We start from the raw sequence: 23,713 nt of genomic DNA, 5'->3' as shown, positions 1-23,713 counted from the left end.
GAACATTTTTTATATTTTTATTCGTTTTTTCATCACTGTATGGAGAGCTACATATTTCTTATATTCTTTCGCAGATGTGCGTTGAAAGAGATGCGCATGAGAAGCGCGGAGGAGGGCTGTTTTAAAAATTGTATTCTCAAAATAAAAAATAATATTGTTAAGTCAGCTTTTGAACCATAAGTGAGCGTAGTGGAGGGCCTTATTCTCCATAAGTCCATACATGTTTTTCATTCAAACTGAGCAATTTGTATATATGAATGTATATCCTTGTTCCTTAATGCGTTTGGACTATCGATCGACCGTTATTGCAACACAAATATTAAAGCATAGTTCGTGAAAGTAGAAACTGCTATCTGTCAACTTTCCTAAAAAATAAAATGTCAGTGGGAGAACATTTTAACGACATACAAAGTTTATTTTGAGCTTGATATATAGACGTGCGATTCTTTAAAGTAATTGATGTACATAGTTTGTATGTACTCGTACTTATGTTTGGATGTTACTTTTTAAGACTAGATATATATTTGCGACTTTTTTGTTCACCTGTTTAATACGCTTACGCTAGCTGAATGACTTACAAAAGTTATTCTGTTCGATTAAGTAGCTAAAATGGCATAAAATACATTCGTTTAGTGCCTCTGTTAAAATATTCCTCTCTAGAAAAATTGAGCGTTGATCTTTGCACATGTAAGGCCTGTTAGTTTACTTAGTTTTAGTTTGTGTTTGTGGTTTTAGTTTAGTGTTTCTGAGCAATCTCCTTAGACGTGAGCTTCAACTGGCTTAACCTACATAAGTATTACAAGTATATATAATTTCGCATCGAAAGTGCAGCGAGAGAAAAGTGTGTATGTGTCAGTGACATTAGAGTATTTCGAAGTGTCCTGCATGTCTTATACAAGTTTATTTGTTTAATTCATAATGTTTTCGTACACATTGTTTGTTTTATATTTGAACTAGGCGTTCGAGTGAAACCGGACAAAACTGTTCGACATTCCTTCCTTCCCACCAAACACAAGGAGTACAAGGTAGAGAGGGGGTTAACAATACTAATGCACTTAAACTAAAACGTATCTTATGAATGCAACACACAAAGCCGGTGCTGCACGAGCCTGACTCGTGCATTTCTCGGTCTCTTTTGCTGCTGGACGGCTGTTCACTTTTACGCGGGGGCAATTATACAAATTATTACATTAATTATGTATGTATCATATGTATGTATGTATGCCTAAAACTAACCGACTATGATGAGTGATAGTTGGTGATAGAGCTGGAAACTTAGGGCTAACACACAAAGATACATTAAATACTTGTACACGTTCTAACAGTTAAATGCATAGCCAAAGGGTGTGTTTTGTGTGAGTGGCTGAGTGGTTGTGTGGTTGAGCGGTTAGTTGTGTCATTTTGAGCGCATTTGTGTTTCTGTGCATTTGGTGCATTTAACAATTAGGGGCGTTAATGATTAAAAGTTACATAAACACTACAAATACTTAGGATACAACTCAGCATTAAAAACTAGACTGCCGCAGACGGCGCAGCAACTCGATGAAATGCATCATCAGCTCTTCTGCATCATCATCGTCATCAGCGTGTTGCGATGGATGTCTCTTTACTCATTCCTGTTTCAAGCGTTTGGCCTCATTGCCCACGGATGTCGAATTTTGATTGCTGCCGCTGTTGGTGGTGCCTCCATTGGCGCCGGTTGCCGCACTGGTGGCCACTTGCTCACCATCGCTCGTTATGTAGGCGAACTGGCACTCAAACTCAAAGTCCATCTCTTTCTTCTGAGCGAAATGCAGGGGCATTATAAGCAGATTTCATAGGAATCGCTGCCTCTACTCACCATTCGCTCACAAATCACCGCTATGGCTGTCTTCTGCTGGGCCTCGGCAATCTTGTGCTCTACCAGATAGAACATGTACTCATCGAAGAGCAGACGTATCAGATGAAAGCTGCCGAAACTGGAAGCCGACCGCAGAGTCAAGTCGCGTATTATCATGGAGCTGTAGAAGCTCCATTTGAGCAGAAATTGTCGCGCCGCATGCGCATAACTTGGCTTGCCCGTGTACTCCTCCAGAGCGCTCTCCACCACCAGCTGCAGCCACGAGGCCCATTGCTCCAATGAGTTCTGTTGCTGGAGTGCCGCCTTAAAGTCATTCTCCAGTCGCTGCACTACAGACGGCGCACATTGACTCACCCAGGCGGCTTGCTCCTAAAACCAGACCAGACCCATTCGTTAATTCTTATGGAGGGACACCTTAAGATCCACAACTTACCTGTACATTGTGAAAGTCTACGCGATTTAAGTCGCTCAACATCTGCGTTATTTGGGCGCCATTTTGGAGAACCGCTCGCGCTGCTTGCGCCAAGTGATTGAGGGATGTGTAGCGACGGAGTGTCTGACAGAAGGCGGACACCGCACTGGTCTTGATCTGCGCCAGCTGCTCCGGCACCCCCACCATGGTCTCGCAGAGCCACAATTCCAGATTCTTGGCAAAGTTGCGTATGGCCTGGGTCAGAGCATTGGGTATGGAGCGCAGAACATCGGGAATGATGACGTCAACGGTGTTCTGATAAAATTGATAGTCCACCTGGAAATTAAAAGAGCGGCATGCACAAAGGTTAGGAAGGATGTAAGAAATTGTGGCAAACATTTAAAAGCCCGGGCCGCTGAAGGTACGGCAAATCTATTGATCTTGTTTGTTTGTGTATTTCACGTTTCTACATTATAGACAGTTATATATTATTTTAGAAATTCTAATAAATAACTACTTAGTACGATTGTTCCTGCGCATTTATACGTAAACTTCTGATAATCGGCACAACAATTTTATCATTTTTACCAAACATGAAAAGACAAGATTATACTTTTTGCGTACAGGCATTAACATTGGGAATATGGTTTCTAAGTAAGGCAGGCTATTTATTTTCCATGGTATGTATTTTCCTTCAGTACATCCCCGATATAGTTGTAGTTGTTATTACAAATTAGTGAACGAATAAGGATGTGTTTTCTAAACAAGGCTATCTATCTGTCCATTACGCTCATCTTGACCTCCGTCGAGAAATCGTATCTATATACTTTCTGCTACATACATATGTACACCCACACTCCCACACAAATACAGTTCCCGAACGCACCTCGCGTACAAACTTTTGCACTTCTGCGCAGTGGCACAACAGATACAGCTTTGACTTGCTCAAGTACTTCTCCTCCTCGCATTCATCGAGATTATTGTTGTCGGAGCTGCGCCAGAAGTCACGCAGCAAATACTCGACCGTGTTGAACTCGAGATTGAGCACGGCATCTAGAAAGGATTCACAATGCTCACGGTATAGTCCGCGGAATGTGTCCACATCATCGCGAGTCAGTTCGCTGTTGAAGTTGTGGCTCAGCTCGATGGTCGGAAATGTTGGCAATGCGCTCGCGCCGTCGCCAATGTACTGCAAAAAATGATTGACAAAGATGTATTCATCAGATTTGAAGGCAGAGCTTAAGTATTTTCTGCTCACCTGTATGCAAGTCTCATAGGTTTCGGGCTTAAAACTGTGCTTCTTGGCGGGGGTGCGCTGCACTTGGCTTCCAACCCCGTTGGCCAACGATGGTCCGGTGGTGCTGGACGAGACACTGGCATGGCCAGAGATGGAACCATTGGGACCCTGTCCGCTCTGCACCTGAGTCTGGTAGCCGCCGTGCAACGACGAGGATGACGACGGCGATGACTTGTCCTCCATGGCCTGATGATTTAGCAGCGAGCCGGGCTTAATGCGTATGCCATAGTAGTGGTATTTGGAATTGCCGCGTGTGCCCAACCGACGTGTGCGCAGTCCCGAGAACACCGAACGTATTAACTTTCCAAAACTGGCTGCATTCACGGGCTCCAGCTTCTGGTCGTTGCAATGCTGCATGTAGTGGTTGTATAGCGTCGAACGCGGCAAACTGACCCCGTCGGCTGTTTCGTAATTTCGGGACAACCACTTGATCTGTGTGGGTGGAAAAGAGAGATGTGTTATCATCATCATCGTCATTATCAACATCATCATTGCTATGAATGATGCTGTGGACATATGGGGGCGTGCCCAACACAACTCCCCTCCTCTTATCCCCGCCACCACTCAACCATCCCAACCAGTTGACCATCGCCAACCACCCCCGTTGCTACTCACCGTTGCCGAGGCAATCTTGTTCGTGTTGCCCAGCGCGCTCTGCTCACTGTCGGGCGACGCACCGCCACCACCAGTCCCGATGCTGCCACCGCTAACCGAGTTCGTCGTCGTGGTCGAGGTGGGGGTTTGGGGTGTACTCTGCGCCTCCTGGATATATGCAACCTCATGCTGAAACGAGCAGAATATCAACAACATTTCGGCAAACAATCAGTGGTGCGCAAAAAATGTCAGCTAGCGATTGAAATTCTCTGATTCTAAAGTAGTGATTATCTACCGTGCTTATAATAAGGACGAAAAGGACTGCAAAAAAATATTTAATAAATTTAATCACTTTTATTCCCAAAATAAATCAAGCATGTCTTTATGGTAATATTCTTCCCCCTTTTCTATGTATTTTATTTTAATTTTTTTAAAGTACACTGTAATATTAACGGTTTCCGATGTCTTTTAATCGTAAGGGGTGCGACGTTTTACGCAGCAGCACAATCTTTATAAAGCGTGTTTCCTTTAATGTAATCCAATTAACAAGTATGGTAATCAAAATTTGATTCTTTTAATACTCGTGTCTGTCTATCAATACCGAATATGACAATAAAATAGGTTGAAGGTGTTTTCAAAAGAGAAGTACAAGCATCGCTCAGAAAAGTAGGCAATGTTTTAAAATCACAACTTCTGCATCACATGGTTGCCCATCCCTATATGCACCATCTGGATAATTGCATCACTATTGACCGTCGCTTCACTTACCGTCAGACTATGTGGCGAGTCACGACTGTGGGACTGCGAGGAGCCATTCAGCAGCAGACTCTCCTCGACGGGCACCAGGTAGGGCAGGGTGCTGGCATGGGCGTTGGGTGTGTTGGGGGTTCCCGCAGCTGCCGTCGCATAGTTGCTCGTCGCTGTGGTCGAATAATATGTCTGGCCATTGGTCTGGTAATCACCCACAGGACAGAATGGATACGTTCTGTGTGATGCCATAAATGGTGGTTGTGTTTTGAATTCAAATTTGTAGTTTGTATTTCGAATTTCGCATTTTGCATTTTGCTGTAGACTTACATTTGCGTTTGACTGGAGTTGCTGTGATAAATGTCCGTATCCACATATTGCACTTGATAATTCTGTCCCGCATCCTGCGCTGAAACTGTAAGAGGAGAGCAACCAACTGTGTAAGTTTGGGGAAAACTCAAATGCGTATTATATAAAGCTATAATTGGAATGATATTGAAGGTATGGACTAAGTAGAGTGTAGGAGCCGTCAGCTACGAACTCCGACGGTGTTCAAATATTCTGAGTTTTATTTGCAAAAAGTTGTTCATTAATAATTTCATTTATAATTTTTATATATTTTCCTCCTATGTCGACAGTGATATGTTTGGTGACATAAATAAATACAAGTAAATAAATAAATCGGGCCGGCAAATAAAAGCATACCGACGGGAATAAATGTTTTTTTTATTGGTGGAATTTTAGTAATAAATTAAATGAAAATGTATTCGAGAAGAGAAAGCCTCATTGTGATATAAAATATGCACAATATGCAAGACACATTTTTAATAGTTATGGGGACTGTAAGATTTCAAAAGTTATCAGACACTTTATTTCGACATTTGGCGAAAAGAAGTTACAGCAATTTAGCAATCTTAACAAATTTCTATTCACGAAAATGGGGACAGCAAATCATCCTAAAATACAGCTACGTTTTCTGTTAAGGATTCTGGATTGATCGAAGCTGAATTTTACGATTCACGGAATTTTGTTTAGTAAGTTAACACATTTCAAAAGAGTGAAAGTGATATTTTTTAATGAATGTGGAAGCAACTTTCCTTTGTGAATGAAAAGATTTCAAATATAAAGTTCGATTAAGAAACAATTGGCTTGATATGCCTAAAAAGGGGTTTTCCTAAAAAATGTTTAATACTTTATAAGCATATGTACATTTAAAAATTAGACATTTTTACAAATGTGATATGTTCAAGACATTCCAGTCAAAAAACCAGGTTCTGTGCGTGACCTGATATTAACGCAGACTCGAGATATATTCGAATTATATATATATAATGGACGTTAGTACCACTCTCCTTCTCGTAACCCTCGCTTTTACCCTATAAAAGTACAGCAATTATTAACTATTGCTTGTAAAATGATACTCTTGATGAAATTTGTTTTCTGCTTTTAACGGACTTTGCTTAATGCAATGCAAGTTGTTTTTAGAGCTATTCCGAAAATAGTTAAGTTGGCTGATTGTGTTAGATTCTGCTTAGATAAGAAACAATTCATATATTACGTAGCTCGCTAAAACCAAAGCAAAGATGACAAATATATTCCAACCTATTTAACCGAACTATCGGAATATAAAATGTATTCATTGCTATTTGTTCAAAGGGTTATATGAAATCGGAGTTGTTTTCGATTAAAAAGAAGATCCATCTACGAAATCACAACTCATTCTAAAATGTTACTGATGGATAAAGAGGAACCCTGGAACTGAGTCCCCAAATTAATGTACGTCGAATAGATAGCTGGAGGTTAAGAGAAAATCGGTCATTTTAGGGACTTTGTTAATTGAACTTTACAATTAATTGCTGGTTACAAATAGATGGTTATTTTACAGACATTAAATATCCGATGTTTTGTTGTTTTTAACATTATTTTTCAAAGCCTCTTCACAAAAACACTTGAACTTGGCATTGAATATCGAAGAGCTTCGCTTTAAGTTTGTTTATACCGTTTGCACGGCACACACCAAGTTGAAAAGTTTGTAACAAGGATATTTGACACTTTCACGTCAGGCGAGCGATCCAAACACATACAAACACAAATATTCACAAACACACACACAGACACACACACGCGCTGTCGGAGAGTGGAGAAACCACAAATGAATTGCAGTGTCAATTAAATGCCATTGAAATCAATCTAGCAATTATAGTCCTTGGCCTTCTCTGAATGTAACTGTAAGTATTAGGTTGGGAGAGTATGTTATGTGGATGTATTTACCACCGCAATAGGACAAGTTGTTGTGCCGTCTGTGGTGGTACATAGTGGAGCTGGCTGGCGTGGAGCAGGGGCCTGGTGAGGCAGCGAGCAGCGAACTCGAGGCTACAATGGACGAGGTCGAAGATGTGGATCCTGATCCTGGTCCAGACGCCAGGTTCGTTGAGCTTGTGGCGGTGCAGTTACTGTAGCTTGCTGCACTTGCCGTGGCAACAAAGGTCTGGTGGTGGTGATGATGGTGGTGGTGGTGCAGTTGGAGCTGCAGTTGTGTGGGCGGTGCTGGCGGTGGCGCAGGAGGCGAGGCCACTGGCAATTGTTGCTGGGCTTGATGCTGGTGCTGATGATAGTGGTGATGATGCTGCTGCAGCAGCTGATGAGAGTGGGCTCGGAATTGGGTGTGGTTGTGGTGCGTCGGTGGCTGCTGCAGACAGTTACTGGGCGGTAATGGATGCAGCTTACAGCGGCACTTCTCCAATAGATTCGAATAGGCAGCGGCGGCTGCTGCTACGGCGCTGACCGGTGCTGGTGGCGATGCGCTTGGCGAGTGGTTCACGTGGCTCTGCGGCAAGTGGTGGTAGTGGTGCTGATGCTGATACTGGTGTGACGGGTGGTGACGCGCTTGTGACTCGATTGCGAATCGCGAATGCATTCGTTTGGTTTGCCTGGTTTGCTCAGCACAAGGTGCAAGGGTCGAGGTCGTGTGGTTGAGCGTGTGAGGCGCCTTTTAATTAACGAGGCCATTCAAAACAAACGCGAACAATTGTTGTGGAGCGAGCGCAATGATGTCCAATGAGCAACTGGGGCCACAGCACTGACAATCGTCTCCACATCTACAAAACATACGGAATCGCGAACCCGCTTAAATCTTAGTTGTAAGTAGAGATCCGGTCGTATGGGGAAATTGAGGTACGCGTCCAGGTTGCTTTTGGCAACTGGCGAAAGCGAAAGTGAAACTTTGCCGGCAGCGTTGCCCACACAACTTGTTGTTGCTGGGGCTGGGCATGGGCCTTCGAGAGTCGATGGAGGGTGGTAACTGCTGGGACTTAGCAACGAAGCGCTAAAACGCTAACAACCAGAACGTACGCACGGTAGAATTACAACTGAATCCAAAATCAAATGTTATCCTAGCAATATGCCTCCGAAAAATAATGATGTCGAGATGGCGGCGGCGGCATCAGCATCAGCATCGACGCCGTCGACGACGGCGGCGCAGCAACGAATTAAATTACAACAACGGTGGTGGCGGCAACGGCGGCCATGTCGCTGGTCTCACTTCGCTGCGGGGCGGCGTTGTTATGATTTGTGCGAGTGAACTGCCTGCCAGCACATCCCCCCACTACGCAACGCAATGGGCCATCCACCCAACCATCGCCCACCTTCACCAGCAGGCTCATCCCACACAGACTCAGCAGCGACAACAGCAGCAGCATCAGCATCCGCAGAAGCATCTACAACTTTGTATGTCGTCGTAGCAAATAATCCAACTCATAACCCACGACCACCATTATCAACGCCTCCCTTGAACCACCCACCGCCCGGCCAGGGGCATAGAGGTGCGTTCTATTCTCAACTAGCTACGTTTGCTCTGTTCTATTTTTTGCTCCAAACAGCTAATTCCAAGCTAAACGCCGCATTTTGTAGGATCTGCACAAGTGGCACCACTTTGGGCGCCCAAGCTCAAGCCACTTGTGGGTGGTGGCTGCAGTGGGAGTGCGAAAGAGACAGCAACTGGCCAACTGGCGTCAAGGCAACGCAGCCAATCAACCAGGCCGCGATGCTGTGCTCAGCCGTCTCCTCAGCCCGGCTCGCATTTTGGTGGTTGCTACGCCACGCGCTCTCTCTCTCTCTCTCTCTCACTCTCTCGCTGTTCCTCTTGCTCTGGCATACTCGACTCTCCCGCTCTCAGCACACGCGTTGGGGGTGCGGATGCTGTGTGGTGTGCGTTGGCCAACCAAAACGTTTGCTGCCGGCACGCGCCACTCTGGTGGGTGTCTAGATGGCTGCCCCTTCCTGTCCACAACATCCTCCCTGCTTTACTTGGGCAATCCGAGTGGGTGCATGGAATTTTCCGCATTTGCTTCGTCGTTTCTCTGCTCGCTTATCCCCCATTTTGTTTTCTGTTTTTTTTTTTGTTTTTTATTTTCTGTTTGTTGATTTCGCCACTTCTGCCTAAAGCCTGAGAAAAATATTTCACATATTAATTTTGCCGCTTCAAAAATGTGTGTGCGGCGTGTCCGTCCGTAAGCTCATGCGGTCAACTCTGTGGGCAGCTCTCTAGTTTTTATTCCTGTCCAAGTGCATACGTGTATGTGTGTGTGTGTGTTTACGTGTATGTGTGTGTGGGTGGGTGGTGTGCTCTTTGACGCTGAACTGTAAACAATAACAAGTGCTCGAGGCCCCTGGGCTGCAGACAATTGCATCTACTTGGATTTAAGTGGCCATCCTTCGTTTTAAAGACTTCCACTTTATGTCTTCTGTAATTTTTGTTTCGAAATTATGTTTTAACTTTTGGCTTAGGGGATAAGTAGGGATAATAGCACGAAACGAATTTTTGAAGTGAAATAACTCAGCATTGAAGACAAAAAGAGGACGAAAACAATATTGCAGATAATTTATTATTTCCTTTTTCTTTCGTCGAAAACTGTTGCTGCATAATATCTATAAAGACGAGCTTCAAGCCTTAACCGAAAGCTTAGTTATTAGCCCGTAATTTCCATAAAATATAATTCAAAATTACTACATTTTTGGGATATATAGTATGTAGATAAACTGAATTTGGAGAATCCACAAAGTGCAGCTGTTGTTTGAGTTCTATTATTATATTGTCCAGGAAAGCTGCAAAATTATTAATTAGCCCGTCCGAGTTATGGTTTATATGTTTTCCATTTTTATAGTTCCTGTCAAATCAGAGATATTCACAAACACAAATCACTTGGGTTTGTAAACTCCATGAATACAATAGTTTCCATTCGAAGTTACGCCTAAGGTCCAAGTCAAAAGAAAAAGCATATTTTTAAGCATTGTTCATCATTTTTGGGTTCGCAATATAAGAAGCGCAGGATCGTATTAAGTCGTTTCGGAGATACTTCCTGATTAAACTTCGATCAAAATAATACGGCGTTGAAAAACCTTGGGGTTGTTTTCCTTCGCAGGATTAGATTATCGATGCTGTCTGTCTGTTTTGTGTAGACGAAGAAGAAATTGACTATCCCTGCTTCTCAACTAAACCATTCCGTATCTTAAGATTCAATTATAAATATAATCGGCTGTCAAATGAATTTCCAGAGTGTTTTTTTAACTGCTACAATCTCTGACCACATCAGCTTCACTTAGGCCGTATGATAAGACGCACCTCAACTAATCGTTCAACATTTAAGCTGCGTCACTTGTGGGCATTCCCAAAAGCATTGAAGTGGGCCAACACTCAAAAAGATATCGCATCTAATAACGAACAACAAAAACACTTTCCATTAACAAACAAAGGCGCAGGAGTTTAACTTCTGTGTGCGCATAAACAAAATCCCAAAACTTTCCAAATAAACAAAAATAAATTGCCAGGATAACCGACAAGTGCGCCATGCACCCTAGCAACGACTGTGCTGCAGGGTTCAAGAGCACCGATGCTCAAAGCAGGCACTGAATTCGCTGTGAGGGCGCCGCTTATCCCTGCATCGCAACAACAAACAATTGACCTTTTGTAAACAAAATGCACCTTGTCCAGGATGAATATAGCGTTCGGTATATATAGATTTGAATAGATTCTGTTGACAGCTTTGTAGTGCTTCCTACGCCAAGATCCCTTCCCCAGATGTCATGCAATATGAAAAATTCCATGCTTTTCAATTGATTGCTATCTAATTTTTCTGTTTGCACAATTAAGAGAAGTCCAACATATGCTGGTTTTCTCGAGCTTCCTTATCCTCCCCAACCCTTTTTCGTAGCCATAATACTACTAGCTGTTTTTTTTCGTCCGTTTATGGTTGTTACTGTCCTTATTAAATGTTAAGCTTTTCTGCATCGTCGATTTGATGAGCACTCACTAATCCGTATCAATTGAATTGTGTACCTTGGCTGGGCTGCCTCACGTTTGCCTCACTAGTGCTTCAAACTTTGCAAAGTCCCTGACTGAATGGCACTAGAAAGGATTTCAGTGGCACAGTGGTATACACTAAAGAAACCGAAGGAGAAGGACTTCAATGTAAATTCCTGCTAATTGCACTGAGAGCTTTTAAGCAGAGCAGAAATACGTGTGTACTATATGTACTGTATGATTGATGTACTTGTATAATAGCAGTTGAACTCTGAAAAGCTGTGCGAATCAAAAAATATTAAGTGTAATTTAAGAGAAGCTTGGAGTCTTACTAATCTTTTTTTTTTTCAACTGTCAATATTAATTTAAATAATATGCATTCAAATTTATTAACCTTTACAAGTACTTACATATGTCACGAATTTTATGCAATTTTAATTCAAATAATTCAGAATTCTAATCTTTAAAAAAAATATCGACAAACATCATCTTTCGATTTTACTTTTCAAAGTCTAATGTACAATTAAAACTCAATCGTACGCAAAGGATTTACATATTTGAACGTATGCTAGTTTGACGACATAGACAACAAAATTGAATTTTGTCCGATGGCAAGGATCTTCAAAAAGTGCACACAGTTTTAATATCGAAAATGGAAAGAGAACTGCCATGACTGACTTACATAGCTCTTTCAAAATGTATAATCATGATGAATTATTTATCAATTTTAATCGAGAGTGAAAAAATAAGCATTGAAAAATGTGTTTCTAAATTTGTGTTCTTTAGAAGTTCTTTGCTCTAAAAGATGTCTCCATAGAAACATTGAGTACAAATAGAGCAGATTGTGGCAGAGCTCAAAAGGAATAACGTATACGGTTTTGAGTCGGTTTAAAGTTTACTAATTCTTGTTCCAATGTGCAACACACCTTTATTGTCAAACATGCCACACATAACGCACATAACGCCCAACAACACAAAAGGCAATAAAAAGTATTAGGAAACAGCAGGCGGTTATTAGTGAGTCGCTTAACTAGGATGCCATCGACGCTCGACCCTTCCTTCCTCATTCCCCCTCCACTTTTCACAATTTGTTGTGATTATTTGTTGTTTGTTGCCATTGCTGTTGCTATTGCTGGTGGTAGTGGTGGTGGTAATTTGTGCTAATAAAATCAAGTATCATTGACAAACAGTCGCACCCTCAACAGAGCCCTCTCCCCTAGCCAGTAGACGCACAAACCCCTCTCATTATGCGGCTCAAGCGGCAGCGTGTGATCTGCACAGATAGAGAGGAGATGATGGCTATACGGCTAGATAGTGCTCACCAAGTGTAATCGCGATTAATTCATTGTGCAGCTGAAGTGGAATATAATAATTATATATGTCGACCCATCATATTGCCCTGCCACCACCCACCATCCACCACTCCCCTCCAGTCCAGCTGCACTTTGCTCGACCTTTTGTTACTTTGTTTTGCACGTGCGAGGCGAGCGCACACGAATTTTGAGCGCTGGTCCTGGTGCTGGTCCTTTAAACCTGCCCAGGTATCATCTTCAATATCATCATCAACAGGGTGGGCGTGTGTCTGCTGCTCTGTTGGCCACACGGCCGCTATTCCGCACTCCCTCCACCCAACTCAACGTTTCATTTTACAAATTAAGTCGTTTTAATTGTGATATCAGCCAAACGGTTACAGAGCACACGGTTTTAATCTCTTCCACCCCTTCCCAAAACAGCGACATGCTGATCCTGTCATTATTTTTGTTTACAAAGGCACGACTTTTGGTTGTCTGTTGTTGGTTTTCACTTTGATTTACGCGCACTGCAAGTGCAGACCACATTCCAGCCCTTGTAGCGGTTACTGAGGATTTTTACGCAATAATTCCCGCCATTTTTTGTTTGTTTGTGTCCCCAGTTCCCAGTTTTATTCTCTCGATAATTGCAAAAGTTGCTTAAGTGATGACTGCAATTGCAACCAACTAAAAACATATGTAAACAATATGCGTCAACTTTTTGCGCAAAATGAGATTTTAACTGAAAGCTGCACAGCAGTTTAATTGTGGAAACTTTTTTAATAATCGTCCACAAAAGGAAGGAGCAGCAGCAAATTTTGAACAACTTTTCATTTTAATTAAATATTAAGCAGCTCTATTTGTTTAATGCTTTAATGCATTTATTTAATTTGCTTTTCAAGTCTTAATGAAATTCGAAAATCTAAACGTCCAAACTCGCATCACTGCTCATACAAATAAATACAAAGTTGTGTTTATAGATTTATAAAAATTAACGCAAATCAGTTCTGAATTACTAACTCAATAAATCGTTGCTAACTTGTACGGTTAAAACTCTCTTAACGGACTACTATTTTAACCGGGCATCTATCTAGGCGGTCATTTGTTTGTGTGTACTGTTAGGAGCACTATTTTCGTAACTTCTTCGGACACTATTTTTCGTCAAATTTAAACTGAAGACTCTCTTTTCTGGAAGCAAATCTTATGTAAATGGACGCTGGCATGCATAGAGGCATCAAAATTTGAATAAAACTGCTTTTGGCCATTGTTAATGGAAATTTTAAATGCAAGTCTATGTTTTAAATACTTTAAAACAACAGTTATTAGTTTAGAATAATTTAGTTATACATTGGTAATGTATGTGAAGGAAAAACGTTAATAAACTTGAATTAAAACTTGAAGATATTGGTCATGAATTTCACAAAAGAAGCTCAAACCAAACAGCATTGATAATCATATTAAAAGCATTTGAACAATCAATCAATATTCTCCGAATTTTTAAAATCACATAACTATGTATGTAGAGTTATTGGATAAATTTGAAGCTGCGTTTTGGATTTAATTTTTGATTGTTGTTATATGCAATACTTACTTGCATAAATTCTTAACTAAATCTTAATATTGAGGCAATTTATTTGAATCGCCTAAATAGACAAACAAGCAGAAAATGAAAAAAATCGGTGTATCCTCTTAAGTGGAAAATACGCTTAGGCGGATAAAAATGGGCCAACTGCGAATGCTTGACCAAGAGAGGTTCATTCATTTCTCTGATCTTTCTCCGAAGATTCAAATGAAATGCCATTTTACTCAACTTACTGACAATTTATTTTAACAAATTATGTATGTATATAATATTTGCAAGCCAGTGGAATAGAAGAGTTAGCTCACACTCACCTGTTACTGTTATGAACTGCGGTGTGCCGTCTTCGTCGTCGGCAGCCTGCACCACAGTCACCTGTCCATTGGCCACTTGTTGCGCCAGATCAACGGTATCCTTAATTGCACTTAGACCCGACATGGCGTGTATAGCCGTGCCAGTTGTTGGTTTTGTTGTTATTCCTGCTGCTGCCGCCGCACTGCTGACAATGCTGTTGCCATGGATGTGTGTATGGCCATCGTTGCTCGAATCTGAGGCATCCATGGGCAGGACAACCCGTATGACCTCCAACTGTTCGCCCGTCTCTGTTGTTGACGCATTGTTGTTGGCAGCCACGGCAGCAGCAACGGCATTATTCAGTTTCTTTTGCAGGAGCTGGCAATTCTTAAAAGAAAGTAAATTCACAACGAAATCACATTTCTTGCTCAAGTTTTCTTTTTGCATTATTTTTAATCGAGTAGGTTCGATTGCTAACAAGAGAGAACGTTACGGTCGAGCAAGCCCGACAGTTAAATACCCTGTACCCAGAAAAACTTCCGGCACCGAGTTATTTGCGCCCATAGTAGAAGCAAAAAGAAGAAGAGCTAAGAGCAGTTTGTGGGCGAGGTACTGCGGGAGTGAAAATTTTTTCGCAAATAGCCTTCCTTAGAATTGACCGATTTGGATGAAATTTTAAACGTATGTATTTAGATAATTGCAAATGGATTACGTGTGCAATATTGTTCATAAAGCTTTTGAGTAGAATTAAATCTCTTTAACTCAGATTCATGCGTACGAGTTATTAGTAGGTCGACTTTCTCTTCTTTTTTGCTGTCAGTACAGCTGCAATGCAGGATGAAAATTATAAGAAGATGCAGACAAAATTTATACGCGTACTGTCATCTTTACAATCCGAACTAACCAATTTTTTGTCAAAAGTGTTTTTGAAGCATGGCCGACTAAGATTAAACTTAATTTTAAAAAAATAACCAATTTTTTTTGAACCAACACGATTAGAAGGCTTCAAGCAATTGGATACAAGATACTTATCTCAAACCAATTATTTTACCGTATCGTCTGCAATAAAATTTTTTTTTAATTTTAACTTCTTCGCAGTCAAAGAAATGCTATACTCTTTCTATATTTACATTTGGAGGTAAAAACTTTCCAAAATAATCAGTGCAGAGAACAATAAAAATAGGAATTACTTATAATATGTAGTGGCGGTTTGTGGTTTTCAGTTAAAGGTTCATAATTTGTGATATAAATCGGATTGTTCCGAGATTAAGATGTGAATGTAATACGTATTTATTATTGGCCACTCACCTGCGTCATGACATCTTCCAGCGAGCTGGTGGCGGTCACAACCACATTATCGTCTGAGCAGAATTGAAACTCTTCCTCCATGGACGAACTCGAGGAATGGCTTAGAGTTGCCGCTTCAATGGTTACCACATCTCCGGCCATTTTGGCCGCGAGTTGCTGTTCTTCCTGCAGCTCCTGTTGTTGCTGCTGCTGTTGTTGTTGTTTCGTTTGGCTGGCATCCACGTTGGCAGTTACTGCAGCGACGCTGGCAGCGGCGGCAGCAGAGCGCGTCGAGATGATGAACTGGCGTTGCGGCGCCAAGCGTGTTGTCATTTGTAGCTGCTTCACTCCTTTATTTCTATTTTGTATTTGTTTTAATTAGTTTCTTAAAACTCTATGCTTAAGGATTATAAGTGCAGTGGTGTTGGGGAGAATGTGAAGGCGACTTTTTAGCACTTTCGATGCGAAATTCGTGGACTAGTTAGTGTTGCTATTTGCTCTCTTCCTCCCTGTCTCTTGATCCGTTGCTGGTTTTCCCTATTTGTTCCGTTACTCGTTTGTTTAAGGCAATATCGGTGTTTAAATGTAGTTGGTTTTAAGTTGCTTTAATGTATATGTTGCTGCAATAAGAGATTGAAAGCGAAATCAAATAAATGATCTAAATTATTTTCACCAGAAATTGTTTGAAGCTAAAATTAAATATGTATGCTCTCTCCCCTCTCCACCATATGTATTCACTTTCAGCTGAACTCAGCTCAGCTCATTCATTAGTATTTCATATATGAGTTTTATATGTCTTCAGATAGCTATTCCTGTCAACATTGCTGATGCGGCTAATGTTGTTCTTGTTGTTGGCATTTTGCTTCTTTTGTTGCCGCCTGTGCTCTGGGGTTGCTTCTCTAGTTGGCGCTTCCGCTAGGGCGTTGCTATGAAATTAAACTTTTCACAGGTATTTCTACAAGTACATTCTTTGATTTCCAAGCGTTTTTGTTCTCAACACAATGACAAAAATGTGCCTTATATATACACACAGCCACACTCGCAAATACACACACTCACACGCATACTTTTATGCCTCGCTGCCAATGCCAACAGCCGCCATTTTGCTTTTCGATTTGTGCCGTGGCATCTTTTAGGCGCACACCTTAGCATACATTTTTGTGTCGTGCCTAAATTATTTCCCTCATTTCTTCGCTTTTCAGGGCAACCTATTGGCATCGCTTAATGGACTGCTTGAGGTGGGCGTGTTTAGCTACATAAAGCGAAAGAGGAGCTTGCAATTAAAACTTTTCAATTAAGTGGAAAGCAAACTAGAGAAGCATTTTTAATGTCTTCTCTATTTAGATTCCTGCATAATTGGAATGGCACATTCTTAGATAAATAGCGGGTAATAATCCATTTTAAATGGTATGAATTGCTATGTTCTTTAGTGTTGCGAGATTGTCCTTATAAGAAGAGTCAGTTTTGCATTCGTAAACGTACTATGTATTCAGTGGCACAATAAGGACTTTACCTTAAGTCCTCAAATATATAAACTCATAGAATGTGTGTGCAGCATCAAACAATTTGTAGATATACATTTAAGAACTATGCGTAAACAAGCGCACTACTGTACTACATCTCAGAGAATTAATTATTTTTTAAAGTATTAACTTTTTGTTCAAATTAAAGATGCGAATGACAAGAAAATCAAATCGAAGGGCAACGATGCTAGAATTGAATAAAGCATTTACTATACATACTATGATATATCCACAATTTCCTGTAAATAAAGTATTTCCTTTTAAAAGTGATTAGTTTAAGTCACTTGACATAATCCGTTAGACTCTTTGTGTCATTGATTCATATTAAAGCGTTTAAATGCATTCAAATGACCGAACAGAATGCTGTTGAATTTTTTGTTCACATTTTTACACTTTTCACACAATTAAGCTGCGTCTCTGGCACTTGTTTACTGGGCAACGGTTCGTGGTAAATAATGGTAAGCCGCTGGCAACGCCAAAAGGGAGCCAGTGGGCACACACACAAGCAAATATACATATGTATATATGTAGATGGCTGGGGTATCCAAACAAACAGCAATGGGAATATGACCGGGATAGCGACAACAAGACCGAGAATACGTCATGTAGTTGAGTCGAGTTGTTGTTTATAAACAATAAACGAAGTAACGTCGTTTAACTTGCAACAACCCCAACTAGTTGGGTTGCGGGTAGGGACTATGCGTTCGCGTCTCCCCTTCCAACCGGAAATACAAAGCTCTGAAGTTTCTAGTGCACAAATCAAATGGCGAGCGACAAAGTCTATAAAATAAATTTGACGCGTGAAAAATGCAGTGCAGAAATTTCAAAGTTTGTTGCAAGACGACGTCTGACTAAAAACACCCACACAAAGGCGCACCTGCTCATTCACGCACACACACACACATACACTCACAAACACAAATAGACGCTGGACTGTACATCACTAAGGACGCGCACTGGCAAATTATTGATCAAATAAAGTTTGGTATTTTTCGGTTTTAATGCCTTTTATTTTTTTGTTGATTTACTTTGCTTTACTTTTTGGCGTTGCTTGACTTTTGGGTTCCGGATTTCACAGAGCGAACGGAGTTCCGAAAATGAAATGAAATGCAATTGAAATTGCCGACCAGCAAAGTGCCAAAGGTGCCGAAAAACCCGAACGCTGTACGCTTTATTTTCACTATTTTTTTTATAGTTGGCATTCGTGCTGGCGTAGTTGTTGTTGTAGGTTTTGGCTGCCGACTGACTGCATTGGCGTCAAGTTTGAGCGTAAATAGCCAACTAACTACTATACGCTATGGCAAAGTATTTCAGCTGTTGTCCTAGCCGTTAGTGCACATGTCGTTTGGTCCTTCGGGCAGGGGGTAGATGCAGCGCCTGTTATTGTTGTAATGGCTGGTCAAAATGCTGGTGATGTTGGTATCGTGCATTATTAGAAAACTTGTCAATGGCCGTTGCTGGTGGTGGTGGCCGGTTTACTTGCCATGCTGCACATGGCCAAAAGCATTCGGTTTTTTGTCCGTCCGTCTGTCCGCCTGCCTGTCTGTGAGTCTCGGTCGTCCCTCTCGTCGGCAGTGCTGTTGTTGACAACACCGTATGTGCAGAAGTAAGATGGCTAGCATTTAAGTATGTTCATAATGGCTAAAATAAATGTGACCGCCTGCTTCACATGTCGCATGCATGCACTAAGAGAAAATAATATTTATGTATTTAAATACCTAATGTGCTCCACTAGAGAGATTTAAACTTGCGAGATACTTTTTTATTCAAAAATCAAGGCATTTCCACTTTTCTTTCAGTTTTAGATCTCAGACTTACAACTATTAGAAATCTTATTAAAATGGTTATAACAGGCACTGAGGTATAGGAAACGATTAATGGACAAATTGCTGGGAATAGTAGCTGGAAATTGATTTAAAATATCCCCATAATATCGTATTTTAATACCTAATTACTTTCGAATGAGGAACCTTTTTTTAAAGGAAAATATCTCTAGATTTCGATATAATTTGATTTTTATATTAATATTTCCCTAATTTGTGAAAATTGTACCTGCGCACCATTTCCGCTTATCATACAATTTCTTTATTACATATTTAAAAAATATTCAAATTTTTTTTCGCTGTGTAATTGGAATGTATGGCCTATACGCACGTTTTTTATTATACATTTATATTTGTTTTTGGTTATGGCTCTGACCCTTTTCCCCGGCCTTGTGTGGTGCGTGCCCACTACCCTTGAGCCAATCAAGTGAGATCTGCGTGGGTAGCTGTGTTGGCATAGGGACGCTTGGTGTTCGGGCAGCGTGACGCCTTTCGAATTTCGATTTGGTATGCAATTGTTTTGCATAATGCTCAGTCAACATTTGGCTGAGTGAAGCCAAACTTGAAAACTGTGTCCAAATGAATATACTGAAGTACTGAGTTTTAACGACTACATACAAATATTACTTAGTTCTGGTTCTATAAGGACTAGTGTTCCACCATTTAAAGAAACTATTAAAGCTAAGCATAAGTGAGTTTTTATATTTGTTCATACAAAATATATAGCTATAGGAAACCTACATTGTGGCTTATAGCCGAGACTTTATTTTATCTTACACTTTCTTCGAAAATAATGAAAATACCCTAACATTTTAGGTTTATAAAATAAAAACGATAGCTTAATGCTTTATGATATCAAACACTCATTTATATACCAATTTACTATATATTATTTGGAAATTGCTGCTGAATAACAAAAGGGACAAATTGGTCTTTAGCGACCATTCGTGTGGTCGAGTTAGCCCCGCAAGATACACCTAGAACATCAAACATTCAAGCAAATCAAAAAAAGGACGATTTGCTGCTTCACCTTGGATAGCGACGAGCTACGACAAAACGGTTTTTTTTAAAAGTAAATTTGGTGTAGTTTAGGAATTGTGGACAGTAGTAATGAAGATTTCTAGTGGATGGAAAAATAACATAAACTTGTGTTCCTGCAATCCAAGCGGTTATCCAAACAGGAGGGCATGTGCGCTAACAATTTTGCCTTATCTCTTTTCGCCCTTTAAGAAAATTAGTTCAAAAATATATTTTGTTGCTTCGCAAACTAATAGCGAACCTAGTACTTAAACATGTAACTATTTAAACATAATTAGAAAAATATTGCAATAAGTCGAGATATAAATATCCTGATTAATGTTTTCTAAGAACTATCGTACATATATGAGCAATTAAATCTGGTAACAATACAACGACATTGCCAATCCAACCCGGACTCCCACAAGCAGGCAATGATGCCTATGACGATGATGTTGATATTGACGTTGATAGCTTTGACATTCATTACAATGGACATTGCTCATCAAATGTGGTGTGTGTATACATATGTGTGGGATGATATACACATATTGTGCTCGTATTCGTGTGGCATGTGCTGCAGGAGCATCGCCCACCAGGCCTCAACGTCGCGTTAAAGGCGAGTCAGTGAAGCAGAAAGCGGACCGTACCGTTATATTGATGGCAAGGCAGCAAAGCGGAAAGGTATACGGCGTAAGGTTGCCTGACACCTGGCGGACAGACACGTTGTAATGTGCAACCGGCCATGGATAAAGGTGGGCGAAGGCGCAAGTAATGCAGGATACCATAAGGAGCGAGCACGGCACTTGGACGTCGATGGCTGTGGCACATGTGCGACCGCAGTGGCTGCTGCGCGTCGGTTGCCGCTGCCGTTACCTGCCCCTTGACTGGCTAGGGAGGGTGGTTTTGGCTTGTGCTGCAAAGTCGAGAGCTCGCTTTAATTGCTTTTAAACGTTGAGTCTGTGAAAATGACTCGACCTGTAAGCAGGAACTTAAAAACTGAAAAAGAAACCAAATGAATCCGCGGGTGTATAATTTTCTCATTTTCCCCCTCAATGGAAACTTCAGCTAATGCGAGGCTGATGGAAAAGTTGAAAAGCTTGCTTGTAACCGTAACTACTGTAAAATGAGAAAAGTTGTGCGCTTTTGATGTTTGATTGCGGCCACTTGACTTGGCAGCGATAATATTTGAATAAATAAAAACGATTGCGGGATTTTTGAGCCCATCGGGCTTGTTAACAATTCATTCATCTAAGCTTTGTGACTACCAACAAATTGTCTATGTGTGGGTGGGTGTGTGATTTGTATGTTTTCTAGTACTTACCATATCAAATGCGTAATATCACTTCGTCCTCTGCTATACTCAGTTAAGCTCTTAGTAAATCAATGGGAAATTTTCAATAATACGCATAAAATAAGCGTACTTTGTTGTTGTTGCCGGTTGATTTTTTATTTGGGAAAAAATCTATAAATGGCAGTCCTATTGTCCATCGAAATTATGTTGCGAAATAAAAATTAGACCGGAAGGAAGTGTGGCACATACACACCGACGATCGACCACGTAACTTGTTGTGTTTGTGTTTTTCCGGTTTCCTTGGCAACGATGCAACACAACAAACAATGCGCAGGCATGTTTTCCAAGCACCGCGTTCAAAGCCGATGTGCAAGTGCTTTTTATGTTGCTGTAGCACTAATAGTTACTCGGTGTTCCTTTTAAATACATAAAACTTTATGATTTATTCTATTAAATAATGCAAACGCGATCCGAAAACACGCTAAATTAAAAACAAGGGGAGAAATATTCAACAGAAATGCACTAACAGCTGATGCTAGTGTTGATAAATGACAATGAAGCAGTGTGACCCCAAGTTACCGTTGGAAAAATCCAACTGAGTAATTGGTGCTGTGTTTTTTTTTTTTTTCAAATATTATTAACGGTTATCAAAAAATGCATGCCTGATAAAAAAAAATGGGTTCATAGCTCATGCGGTTGGTTGGTTGGTTTACAAAAATTCACACCAGTGCATTTTTAAAACGTAAATTAATGCGCATGTCTCTTCAATACTTTTTCATGTACAGTATCGAAGATACTTGAGTTGTCATTCACAGTAAATGGCAAAAATTTGTATGTTAGCCTTGGGCGGTAATTTTAAATTATAAGTCACGTCAGAAGTTCATTCTTGAGAATTTGTTACTAACGATAATGAAAACAAACCAACATTAAATCCATTAATAATATTATAAGTGAATACAAATATTGTACAAAGATAATAGCTTAAGCACTTTAACAATATAATAACTATATATATATTATTATTACTCTTATAATATTTTCAAATAAATTTTTTTTTTTTTAAATATTTTTTAAAATATAATTATATATATATATATATATATGTATATATATATATAAAACAGTTTGCCCTTACTGACTGATTAGCGAATAACGCACAGCCCAAACGGCACTATACACAAATGAACACAAGTTTCCTGTTATAGGGTTCGGTCGGTATGAGAATCGCAGAGGAGGGTGGCCACAACATTTTATTTTATCAGAAATTTCACAATTTAATTTCCAAATATTAACATTTTTATTTTTCAGATATTTTCATACATACGATATACATACATACAAGTATGTACGAAATGTAAATGGTACGTGTATGGTCACAGTATGTATTGTACTATATGTCCCAGCTTTCGGAACGTACCAAAGTAATTTGCAATTGGCAGTTCCTTTAGAAACTTTAGAGATTGTCGAAAGAGAAATGGCATATTGTTAACTTATATTGGAAGCAAAAATGCTGAGTCCATCTATATCTAAGACGGGCAAGACCTGCCAGTAGTTTTATAAATTGAGATAATATAATTGTTTTATAAATGGACTCTGATTATTTCTAATAAATTGATAAACATATTTACCTTCTGAGCAGAAAATTAGGCATAGCCTTTTTTTCTTGATATCTTTAATCTATATTTAAGATCTGTCCGATGCTGAACAATTATTAAATTTTATGATAATTTAACAATTTTTAATCATGATTCGAACCGAGTGCCTACTCAAGGAACGAATTCACATTGTGGGACTCGTGCTAGCTCGCTGAGTTATGCCAAGCCCAGGCATACCATTTTAAACAAAGATATCAAGCATAGTATTTTATAATAGTTTATTTGTATGTTTAGTTTGAATCACTTAATATTATATTTTTTAGTGTCATTTAAAAAATGATGAATTAAGTATTAACAACAATGGGATGCCAACATTTTTTTATTTATTTAATAAATAAAATAAATGTATTTATTTAAGTAAAAAATATTCAAATGATACATACCTAAGTGGAGACTTATGATTAGTACAGTTTCAACAGCATGCATTTACATCAGAATCGTGATTGTGCTTGTTTGTGTGCAGTACAGAATTAAGTAAAAGCAGGAATAACAACGACTACAGATGCGTGCAGAACGTGGGCAGAGATTGCAGATATGTCTTTAACTTTCTTCATAATTACCTTTCACAATGAAACTTAACAGATGGACACATAATCACTAACTGGTTTTTATTATTTTCATAATGAAACTTAACAGATGGACACAATCACTAATCACTGGATTTTATTGCCAAATTTCGAAAAATCAAGAAAAAAACGCAAAATCGTCCTTTTTCGGGCCTTGGAGAATCTGGACGCCTAGCTCTTATACTTTTCGAGATCCTT

General features: G+C 40.0%; 1 protein-coding gene across 2 annotated transcripts; it reads right to left on the bottom strand.

Annotated features, from left to right (window-relative positions):
- Positions 1 to 394: 394 nt before the first annotated feature.
- Positions 395 to 21,724, bottom strand: LOC115620288 (DNA-binding protein RFX2). 2 transcript variants are annotated; one of them, XM_030513461.1, is made up of 11 exons: positions 21,325 to 21,724; positions 15,659 to 16,257; positions 14,371 to 14,737; positions 5,221 to 5,305; positions 4,912 to 5,128; positions 4,165 to 4,332; positions 3,511 to 3,981; positions 3,139 to 3,441; positions 2,274 to 2,588; positions 1,841 to 2,209; positions 395 to 1,781 (listed from the first exon to the last, which is right to left on the bottom strand). In XM_030513461.1, exons 2-11 carry the CDS (start codon positions 15,968 to 15,970, stop codon positions 1,611 to 1,613), a joined length of 2,778 nt encoding a protein of 925 aa, XP_030369321.1. In that variant the 5' UTR covers positions 15,971 to 16,257; positions 21,325 to 21,724; the 3' UTR covers positions 395 to 1,610. The 2 variants fall into 2 exon arrangements, with proteins under 2 accessions (XP_030369321.1, XP_030369322.1); XM_030513462.1 differs by having other exon boundaries at positions 395 to 1,778.
- Between the last annotated feature and the right edge of the window lie 1,989 nt (positions 21,725 to 23,713).

This window comes from Scaptodrosophila lebanonensis, unplaced genomic scaffold (assembly GCF_003285725.1).
Source record: "Scaptodrosophila lebanonensis strain 11010-0011.00,11010-0021.00 unplaced genomic scaffold, SlebRS2 tig00000024-arrow-pilon, whole genome shotgun sequence".
Lineage (NCBI taxonomy): Eukaryota > Metazoa > Arthropoda > Insecta > Diptera > Drosophilidae > Scaptodrosophila > Scaptodrosophila lebanonensis.
This window is presented reverse-complemented; position numbering and strand designations above follow the sequence as displayed.